Here is an 11524-nt window from a genome sequence, read left to right as displayed (position 1 = left end):
ATCAATCATGAATATTCATGGCCCAATGCTGGAGCATTCGCAAAGTATCAAGTTATGATAACATTCATTTATTTTTTACTCTTCTGTAAGAAAAACAAGCAAAAACATACGTGGAAAAATTATACAGCTCATCAACGTGTGTATAAAATGTTGTCTCTTCATCTCGATAGCCTTCAGTACCTCATTAGTTGTCACCAGAGAGTTGGAAGAAGATAATTCTACTATGACTGTTTTATTTTGTAAAATGGATAAGTTTTTATTGGTCTGTCTGAGCGTTGCACTGATCGGTTCAGCATTATGTGCTGAAGTTCGTAAGTAATTTATAATATAATACAAGAGTAAATATAATATCATCAATGAAATTCTACAGAACAGAAAATGAGTGGAGTTTGGAAATTATTTTGCAAAGATGTCCAAAGGGAAGAGGTTCATAAAAATTTTCCTGAAGGCCGTTTTTCGGGGGGCAATCAATCTTCTCCATAAACATCTTCTAACCTTTTGTTTTCAACGGGTCTTCATGAAACAAAGGTATTCCAGTTTTCTTTGTAAGGTGGAGATCTCTCTATATTATAAAATTCCAAATCGACTTCTGTTAAGACATGAAATGGTGATAATTGCGGGTCATAAGGGTCATAAGAGTCATGAGGGTCACGAGGGTCATAGATGTGCTAAGGGTCACGAGGTTCATGGAGGTGCTAAGGCTCATAGGGGTGTTAAGAGTCATAAGGGCATCATAGAGGGGCTAAGCTTCATAAGGGTCACGAGGGTCATAGAGGTGCTAAGGGACATAATGGTCACGAGGGTCATAGGGGTGCCAAGGGTCATAGGGATGTTAAGGGTCATAAAGATTATAGAGAGGCTAAGGGTCATAAGCGTCACGAGAGTCTCAAGGGTCTCAAGGGTCATAGGGGCCCTAAAGGTCATAAGGGTCATAGGGGTGCTAAGGGTCATAAGGTTCATACAGGGGCTAAGAGTTATGAGGGCCAGGAGGGTCACAGATGTACTAAGGGTCTTAAGGGTCACGAAGGTCATAGAGGTACTAAGGGTCATAGGGGTGTTAAGGGTTATAAAGGAGCTAAGAGTCATAAGGGTCATGAGGGTCATAGAGGTGCTAAGGGACATAAGGATCACGAGGGTCAGAGAAGTGCTAAAGGTCATAGGGATGTTAAGTGTCATAAGGGTTATAGAGGGGCTAAGGATCATAAGGGTCACGAGGGTCTCAAAGGTCACGAGGGTCACAGGGGCTCTAAATGTCATAGAGGTACTAAGGATCCCGAGGGTCATAGGAGAGCTAAGGGTGACGAGGGTCTTAGGAGCGCTGAGGGTCACGAGGGTCATAGGAGTGCTAAGGGTCACAAGGGTCATAGGGGTGGTAAGGGTCATAAGGGTCATGGGGGTTCTAAGGGCCCATATATGGGTGGATGCCCAAATATAGAGGGGTGCCATATATGTATATGGGGGGTGCCCATATATGGGGGCGTGCTAATATATGGGGGGGTGCCCATATATGGGGGGGTACCTATATATATGGGGGATGCATAGGCTATATATGGGGTGCCCATTTATGGGGGGTGCCCATATATGGGGGGTACCTATATATGGGGGTGCCCATATATGGGGGGGTACCTATATATGGGGGTGCCCATTTATGGGGGGTGCCTATATATGGGGGTACCCATTTATGGGGGGTGCCCCTATATGGGGGGGGGAATTATACGTATGTGCCCCTATATGGGGGGGGGGAATTATACGTATGTGCCCTCTTATGGTAAAGTATGTATAGAGCTATCGGAAAAACCCTCCCGGTTACACCCACTCGGTCATACAGGGAGGGGGGAGCGAGCGAAGCGAGCGGGGTGGGGCGAAGCCCCCCTGGGGTTGGCGAGCGGAGCGAGCAGGGGGCGTAGCCCCCTAGTATTTCATAATTTCCAAATAAACTCAGGTCCTTCAGAGTTCCTACTAGAACTCATTTATCCTAATTTTCTGGGAAAAACTCGCCAAATTCAGGCAAAGTTGATAAATGTCGAATTCATCAATACTGATTAACTAGTGTTGAATTGGCGACCGTAGTGGTCACACGAGTAGCATGTGGTCTTTGCAAACTGAAAAGACAATTTTTTTCACCACGCTGTGCGAAAAAGTAACTTTTTACGCAAAGCGTGCCTAAAACGTCTCTTTTTCACACATTGTGATGAAATAGTATATTTCGATACAAGTGCGACTTTTGAAAACACACCGTCGCACGTGTATCCGAACTATATTTTTTGTTAGTGATGTTACGTTCAGCGAGTGCCGAACTGTACCGTTTACTAGTAAACGAAAAGTCTTTTCGTTGACAAGTTTCGACTTTTCGTTTACTAGTTAACGAAAAGTCTTTTCGTTGACAAGTTTCGACTTTTCGTTTACTAGTAAACGAAAAGTCGAAACACTTTCCGCACTCGTACCGAAATATACTATTTTGACACTGCTGCTACGTTCACCTCGTGTCGAAAAGTGCCTTTTCGTTTACTCGTAAACGAAAGGTCTTTTCGTTTACTAGTAAACGAAAAAAGGCACAGTTCGCCACTCGCTGAACGTAACAGCACTGTCAAAAACTATTGTTCGACACATGTGAGACAGAAATTTTCACGAGTGTGAAGTTGGCGGCCCGAGGCGAAGCCGAGGGCTGCCAATCACACGAGCTGAAAATTCTGTCTCACTCGTATTGAAATATACTATTTCATCACAATGTGTGGAAAAGGGACTTTAGGGCACGCGAAGCGTTACTTTTGCGCACGGCGTGATGAAAAATATTGTTTGACACATGTGAGACGGAAATTTTCAGCTCGTGTGATTGGCAACCCTCAGCTGCGCCTCGGGTCACCAACTTCACACATGACAATTCCGTCTCACTCGTATCGAAATATACTATTTAAAGCACCAAAAAGCTAATGGATACTGATTGTAATAATTAACGTATAATCTCTATCTAAAAAAATACACGGTCAAAAAATTACGATATTAAGTAAACTTGTAGAACATTTTTTGATATTAGTTTTTAAGGTATCTCAATATTGGGAATAATGGTCAATGAAAAAAAGTAGCTCCGACCGTTCAAGTTAAGCTTCGCTTAGTCTGGTTAGCATTTGGATGGGTGTCCGCTTAGCCCTACCTTCTCGTGTGGAACTGCTACCATCGGGTGCGAATGTAGAGATCTGGTGTACCCATCTAGTCAGTGAGATAGATGCGCACCGTAGGACGCTCCAATATCGACCGACAGTACGACTAGGGATGTGAAATGACCGTCATTTTTCAATTCGGTCAGGTATCGCAAAATTGACCATTTTCTGACACCGAGATAATTCCCCATGCAAAATGACCGCCATGAACAACCAGCGGCAAATATTTGAGAAAATGACCAAAATCCCTCTATATAGATGCAAATTGACTATCATTTTCTTTTTGGTAATTTTTTCGGTCAGATTTTTGGTTATTTTATTTCATTAGTTAGGGATTGAATCGCATTTCATAATTTAAAGTGAATGTTTATTGGAACGAATTACAAAACAATCATAAATTCGATACTCGAGATCACTCATGATAAACTCATGAACTTAATAAACGTCAACAAAATTCATTAAATATATATCTCTGTATATATTATGTTTTTGGTCAAAAACTTCATATTAAATTAGGCGGATGCTGGATGAGGCTCGTCTTCAGTCCTTCTCTCCTTAATTCTCATAATTGCCACCGGCTCCCTCATCTAGCTCGCTCAGCTCTTCACCTGAATTGCTTGCTGAACGAATTTAGTTATCTAGTGTCGCATAGACCCCTAGTAGCGACATAGGGTCCCCATGACCAGCAACCTTGCCGACACCGAGTAACCGAATAAAAATTTCTGTTTGTCATCTATATAGATGAGAATTGACCGTCAGAATTGAATTGGTCATTTTTCGAATTCCTGACCGATCCGTCCGATTTATGGACATGGTAATTACCCGTCATGAGTGCGGTAATTGACCGTCATTTGACCGGTCATTTTTGTCACTCACATCCCTAAGTACGACTAGGGTTTTTCATGGTTTCCCTTACAGTCCTCGCCGGAATGGGGTGCAGTTGGGTATGACGGCCCATGATAACGCGCATATGACAGAAAAATGTAAAAAGAAGAGGAGAACAGACAGAAACGCTGATGAAATGGGTGCCTATAAAAACCGTAATGGTAGTAGGAATGAAACATGAATTTAAAAAATAAATAAATTCTACTCTCACAAATTATAATTTCTGTGCTGATAGTTATTTTTTGATACTGAAGATAACAATTTTTGGTAGTTTTTTTATGTGCAATAGAAATGGGTTTTTGTTTGAATTTTTGTTGTATAGAAGGAATTAAATCGCCCTGATGAGGAAAGTATTTAACTCTCGAAAGGTTGGCTTTAAATGCAGAGGAGTTTTTTTATTTTTTTCCTTTGCTTATTAATTGTTAGCATTGCTAATGGTGACCGCATAATGGCCAAAGGAAGAAGGTTTTCAAATAAATTTATATGTGCGGTTGAAAACTTTAAAAATGAAATGAAAAATGAGGCGCAAAATTTTTTGTTCTACCGCAAGTAGAAATAGTGGCGGTGAAGACAAATATTTTCCCATTTGAATAACATGAGATTTTGCGACTCTTTCAATCTTGATTTCTTAACATTTCGGATTTCAGCGATAAAAATTCATAGTGGGCGGGAAATTTATGGTCAACAGTACCACTTTCCATATTTCTTTTATAGAGCTCAAGACCTACATTACAGCAACGTGATGAAATTGAAGATAAAGTAGCAGTTTCTGAAATAACCAACATCAGACATTCAAATAAACGCTCACAAGCTCCGATATATCAATTATCAAGATTTATCAGTAGTTCTATCAATTGAAACAACTATATCATAGTTTAATTCTATTTCGATGGAACGAGTTTTTTTTACTCATAATTTCTTTCCTACTACCATTGCGGTTTTATAGGCCCCCCATCCATCTGCCTTGCCTCTCCCACCTCTCTCTTCTCTCCTGATTTTTTTCTGCATTACCATGGACCGTGTTACTCTTAGTTATACCTCATACGGGCTAGGACTGCACGGGAAACCATGGAAAACCCCAGTCGTACAGCCGGCCGATTGTGCAGAGCCCTGATTTCCCTTCTGCCACAGTGACTAGAAGGGCACATTAGGCCACTACACCGTGCTTACCTTCCAAAATTATTGGGCGAAGGTGTTCCTAAGCGATCACCCATCCAAGTACTAATCGCGCTAAACGCAGCGGCACTTGGATATCCGCCGGAGCAACACTTAACTCACCCAACCATTACGGTCGGCGTATTGATCGAGTTTTTACCTTGTAAAATAGGTCTTGAGCTCTATAAAAAAAAATGGTGGAAAGTAGTACTGTTGATCATAAATTTCACGCTGAGTATGAATTTTTATCGTTGAAAACCGAACTATTAAAACATCAAGACCGAGAGAGTCGCGCAATTTCATATTATTCAAATAGGAAAAAAAATAGTTCGCTTTTACTGGCATCACTTCTAGTCGCATTATGACAAAAAATTCTGGGCCATCTATGTTATCCGTTTTTTTGGAACCGATTTAAGGGGCGTGCATCATTCGGAGCCCCCTAAAGGTCCCCCTAATCCAGATTCTTCCGCGCATATTTAACAAGGGAGAGATTCTGATGAATTCAACATTGTTTATCGAGAGCTAGGCAGCTATGGCCATCAATATTATATTTCTTCAATATTAAAAGGATTTGCGACTTACACTGATAAATATTTAAATATACTCATCAAAATAAAAAAATATTAGTAGTTTAAATTTCCGATTTATGATGAATGAAATATTTGGTAATATAGTATAAGTGTAAATTTTCCATTAAGTAACTATTTCTAATTTTTTAAAAGAGATTATGGATTAATCAAATAATCCGCAATATTCTTACCTAAACTATTGATTAATAAAATAGTTAAAATTTGAATATTTAAATTGATGATTACTTGAATAATTAAAAGTTTAAGAGTGATCTTAACTGACGGCTTCAAAATTTAAGGATGTTTATTCAAAATCGCAAGTACTTAAAAAAATTGTTTTTTTTTAAACTGAGAGATGAAGATATTCCCTTCACTTTGATACAAATTTCAATCCCCCAACCCATGTTCATTATTTAGAAATGAAGTAGACAAAATGCACCAAATGCATGTGCTAACACGCACTTATACGAGATAGAATCATTCTAATATTTCCTCTTTGTGCCCGGGTACCCCAGATTTTTCTCTGGCCATTAGGTTCAGTATGATTGTACATATTACCTTCTATTTTTATTAAAGCTTCCATTCGGAAGTAAAAACACATTTACCGACACTGGCTAAACATCCTTAATGGTAATTATGATTTATGAATATGGCTATCCCTGGAGCTAGATTTCCGACAAAAAGGGCTTCTCATAAATTTTCAAAGCCCTTGGAAAAATTCGCAAAGATTCAAAAATATCGTGATAAAGAAAAGGTTCATCAAAATTCTTCAGAAAAAAATTTGCAAACCTCTTTCGTCGACATTCGCAGAATAATTTCAATATAATGCGTTCACTTGCCTCCTGTCCTCCATCTCCCCACTCATGAGTGGTCCCCATTCATAACAATAATTTCATCGAATCTCCAGCTTCATACGTGAAAATATGTGGTCGCAAGAATCCAAAACTGAACGAGTGCGTGAAGAATAGCGTTGAGTCCCTCCGCGCGAAACTACGCGAAGGCATGCCAGAGTTTGAAACCCCATCAGTGGAGCCATTAGAGATTCCAGCAGGAATCGACATAGCTGAATCTGAGGCTTTCCGAGCTACAGCGAGAAATGTCAAAATTTACGGGGTCTCCGACTTCGAGATAAGAAAAAATGATCTCAACCTTGAGAAGAAGACTCTTGATATTGACCTATACTTCAAAAAACTGCACTTCGAAGGTGACTACAACGTTAGTGCCAGGATCATCGTACCAATTAATGCTGTTGGACCTATCGTTATCGATGCTGGTGAGATAAAATTGAATCATTAAGACAATTTTGTGAATAAAGTTTAGGGTCTTTAATGGGTTTTTGTATTTTGCAGAGGATATCTTAGGCAAAGCATCACTGACTTTCGATTTTAAGAACAGAAAAGATGGCCCACACATGATGTTTACATCGATGAAGTGCAAAATCACAATCGGTGATTATGAGTCTCGTTATATTACCACACAGGGACAAGATTCCACACTTGCTGAGGCTGTTAATAGTGTACTAAATGGTAGCAAGCAGGAGATTATCAGCAGTATTTCTTCCAGCATTGAAAAAGCAACTTCCGAAAAGATCCTTGACGTTGCGAATAAAATTAGCAAAGCATTCACATATGACCAATTGCTGCCAGACAGAGAGTAAAACATCACTTTGATTCGAATCAAATGTTTTGGCTCTTCTGGTGCAGTTTAAAACCTCAAAGAAATATTTTTTGATGGGATATTTTTTTATAAATATTCTTTTTTTAAAGAAAATAATTCTAAAGTAATAAATACTTGATTATCATTCATGTTTAACCTTCTCTTTCGTAACCATGAGCTTCTGAAGATGATTTTTTTGGAAATAAATTGATTGGAATAGACATTGAACTATTGCTCTAGCATCAGCATGTAATTTGAATACATAAATCAGCGCAATATGAACCCGCAACAGGAAAATATCGATCAATTGATACTGACCATTTGTCATCACTTGGTTCTTTTCCCAATCATCCGAGATGAATGTATCGAGTTTACCTGATAATTGTCATTCAACAATTTTTTATTCATCTCTATTAGCGCTGAGTGCAAATGTGAATAAATACATGGAAATTATACTGGAAAATCTCGGGGAAAACTTCGAGATGAGCCTGCTAAAAATTGGAAACGTTGATGGCTCATTGTTTCCGAATTCATTGATGGTTTTTTTCCTGCGTAAATAACCATATGAGAGTTGCCCTGACGCACAAGGGTCACCCTTGTACGTCAAGGCAACTTTTTATTGGAATACTTCCCCCTATATCTGCGGATCACCAGAAGTTTTCCAATTGTTTTTATTGTGTATAAAAAAAAGGTTCTTGTCATCTCTATTTTGTGACTGGGAAAACCTGTTTCAAAGCGAATATTGGATGTTCGGCGAAGAATCCTGAGTATTCTTGCACGAAAAAAATTTCATTAAAAAACCGAGTGAGTTTGGTAAAAAATTGTATTGCATTTCCACTGAACTTCAATTTAAAATTCTATTAGTTTTTTTTGTTGAATTCTATCGGGTTTTCTCCGGTTTTATTGAAAACTTTCGCAGCTTTTTTGGGCGTTTCCTTTGATAAAAAATGTCTAACCGCACGGAAAAAAAGGAAACTGCGGAAAACCTGAGATCGCAAGTAATTAGCCGGAGGTTCGTATGAGCACTTCACCAGGTATATCCCGTCGTTTTCCTTGCGCAGAGCAAGATAATATTCCGTTCTCTAGCGTTAATTATTAGGAATTTTAATGGGAAGTCGAATCTACATTTACGCAAGACATTATTCTGCACAGAAGAAGAAACTAACGAAGGCAACACATTAATGGAGACTAGAATAGAAATGAAAAAATTTCTATTTCGTATTTATAGATATATATCTAGATGTCATAGTATACCTATTCCCTACATCACTAATGTCTGCTGATGTTGTTGGGGTGATTCGCCTACGATTGAACAATTGTATTATCGAGATACGCGATAGCGTATCGGCCAAGAAAAGTTTTGAAACTCGCCGCTTGCTACCGGGTATCTATGCACGAAGCAACTACCCACTCCACTACCACCGAAATACATTTATTGAATAAAATGAAAACGTGCTAACCTACGAAAAAAATAGCCTTAGTTACATCACATAAATCGGCCACGAGCTTTCCATTGATGTCACTATTTTCTTTTTCGACTCAATCCCTAGTGGAAAAACCTAAGGCAGAAGCGTAACACGCCTGATCAGAATTTCGGAGTGGACTTGATCAGTTTCTGATCAAGACCTGAACAGAATTTCCACTCGGGTATGAGTCAATTTGAGAGTGAAATTCGTAAGTGTTCTGGTAGCTCAGATGGTAAGAGCACCCGACGCGACATTGGGAGGTCCCGGGTTCGATTCCCGGCTAGGAAGTTACTAATTTTTTCTCTCCAAAAATTAAATTTAATTAATACCTAATGATGGAAGGCGGAGAAACCCTAGTGGAAAAACCTAAGGCAGAGGCGTAACACGCCTGATCAGAATTTCGGATCGGACTTGATCAGTTTCTGATCAAAACGAACAGAATTTCCACTCGGGATATTAAGGAAATTACACATTCTCGCATTTCACATTATCTCTGAGCACTAAGTGTGAGATTTAGTTTTCGAAGTTGGTAACAGTGCACTCCAACCTCACGTGCGGAGAAGGGAGATTTTAAGAGCGTATTACTCTTTCTCTCTCCTTCTTGAAATCTACTGATTTACATTTTTTAGACTTATCATCGACTTATTATGAAAATTAATGAAAAATTGATGAACAAGGTCACGTAGCGCTGTATATTGCATGGAAATTTTTCCCCTATCCTCGATTAATTTAGATTCTCAACTTAGTCCGTGAATAACATGTGGGCGAGTTTATTTCTGATGTTAGTTCACGCGGGTAATTTGAACATTTGATTTTCCCATGAAATTCTCAAATCGAATCGAAGTATAAATTATGAATAAATGTAGTAAAGAAATACCTTTTTTTTCTTAGAGCAGAAGTGATTGAAAATAGTTTCTGTTCCGCGGAAAGAAATAAATTCGATTCATACGAAAATGATCATGTGCTCGTTTTGGAAAAATGACTGAAATCTCCCAAAAAACCAAAAACAAATGTTTTTGCAAAAAAACTGCGCCAAGAAAAAGTTTTGTGGGGTCGTTTCTGGAAAGGCGAAGCACTTTTTTCTGCGAACCACAATTCTCATAGAAATTTTGCAAAAAATAACGAAATAAAAATCATAGCTAAGTCAAGAAATGTCCAATGGATCATGGAGTGTGGTATCAGATGATTGTGGGGAAAATAACTCTGAATAGAAGGATTTCCAAAAAAATCTCAATGAAATAAAAAATTCAATAGAGACAGGATTCAACTTCTTGGCGCGGAGTTTTCCAACTCATTGTCTCGTATCAATCTGTATCTGCTGATCCGCGCAAGAACTTTGATCCTGTCTCTATTGAATTTTTTATTTCATGAAGATTTTTTTGAAAATCCTTCTATTCAGAGTTATCCTCCTGTTCTGATTTCTCATTTTTAACCAAAATATCCATTTAATATTATCAAGTTATTATCAAGTGCAATAGCTATTGACATAGACTGCAGTTTTTGTAAATTATTTTATGAACATTTTATTTATCAATTATATAGTGAGTCGGAATGAATTGTGGTTGATTGCTGCAATTCCGTTCCTTAGACTTTTTATTCTGTTGTTTTCGGATAATTCGTCGTTAGCAGCCGTACCGGATAAAAGATTGATGTAGATAAAATCTTGGGGTCAACATAAAATTAATACGACTATAACGTCAATTACCCCGCTCAACATTGTTGATAGAACACGGGCAAAAACCTGAATTGTGTTCAACAATTCAGGTTTACCCAAGTGTATTATTCTCGATTCGAGAATAAAATATATTCAAGTATATTTTTTTTCGTAAAAAGTACACTTTTTGGAGGCCTTAAGGATAATCGGGCGAGCCCGGAGGGTTAGAAAAAAAGCAGCCATTTTTCTGTTTCATTTTTTACGTATTCTTTAAATGATAGAAAAAGCGTGTGCAAAGTTTCAGACTGCTGGGGAACATGGTTAATTTATTATGAATTTTTGAAAAAGTGGTCATTTAACCCGTGATCTTATGGAAATTACAAAAAAAACTGCAAAACTCAAGGAAAAAAAGCAGCCAAAGTCATGAAACTTTAGACACATTTAGAACATGTGATCAATGATTTTTTGAGTGAAAAAGATTGTCGCCTAGGAGCATTGTTTATTAATAATAGCGAAAAAAGTACTGAAAAATGAAATTTCTGCGCACGCAGCCCAAATGAGCAGCAACGTCTCAAGTACCGATCGGGTGGGGGTAGCGCGGTCAATTTAAACGTCTCTTGAGAGAGAGCGATGAAGCGTTGTGATTGGAGCTCCCTCGAGCCAGTGGTACCAGCGCCTGGTGAAAAAGAAAAACACTACCGACGATGTTGCCACTTTTTCGCATGGATTAATATTTTTTCATTTATTTAAAAAAAACAATCTGAAAACCATTCAATGCGTGGAACAGATATAAATAAATTTGATTAGCTCCAAAAATAATGTTTAACCGGAGATACTCCCTAATACTGCCTGAATTTTGAATCCGAATGGGAAAAATTTTTTTGTTCAGCGATTGGTTTTCTGCAGGAAAACAATAGAAACCCCTCCGCCTCACCTCCTACATTTCCTCCTCGCCCGATTATCCTTAAGTAAACTGTGACC

General features: G+C 38.5%; 1 protein-coding gene across 1 annotated transcript; it reads left to right on the top strand.

The window, feature by feature from the left end:
* Window positions 1-188: 188 nt before the first annotated feature.
* Window positions 189-7651, top strand: LOC107036053. Its single transcript, XM_015253775.1, has 3 exons — window positions 189-311; window positions 6675-7040; window positions 7117-7651. Exons 1-3 carry the CDS (start codon window positions 224-226, stop codon window positions 7422-7424), a joined length of 762 nt encoding a protein of 253 aa, XP_015109261.1. The 5' UTR covers window positions 189-223; the 3' UTR covers window positions 7425-7651.
* Window positions 7652-11524: the final 3873 nt, after the last annotated feature.

This window comes from Diachasma alloeum, unplaced genomic scaffold (assembly GCF_001412515.2).
Source record: "Diachasma alloeum isolate Michigan unplaced genomic scaffold, Dall2.0 Dall_scaffold_00203, whole genome shotgun sequence".
Lineage (NCBI taxonomy): Eukaryota > Metazoa > Arthropoda > Insecta > Hymenoptera > Braconidae > Diachasma > Diachasma alloeum.
The sequence above is the reverse complement of the archived record's forward strand: the minus strand, read 5'-3'. Positions and strand labels throughout refer to the sequence as shown.

What these genes read in the sequence shown, in the direction of transcription:
- LOC107036053 (XM_015253775.1), top strand. Translation starts at nt 224, where the DNA reads ATGACTGTTTTATTTTGTAAAATGGATAAGTTTTTATTGGTCTGTCTG. An exon ending in AGCATTATGTGCTGAAGTTC is followed by an intron (nt 312 to 6,674) that starts GTAAGTAATTTA and finishes TCGAATCTCCAG; the next exon opens with CTTCATACGTGAAAATATGT. An exon ending in ACCTATCGTTATCGATGCTG is followed by an intron (nt 7,041 to 7,116) that starts GTGAGATAAAAT and finishes TGTATTTTGCAG; the next exon opens with AGGATATCTTAGGCAAAGCA.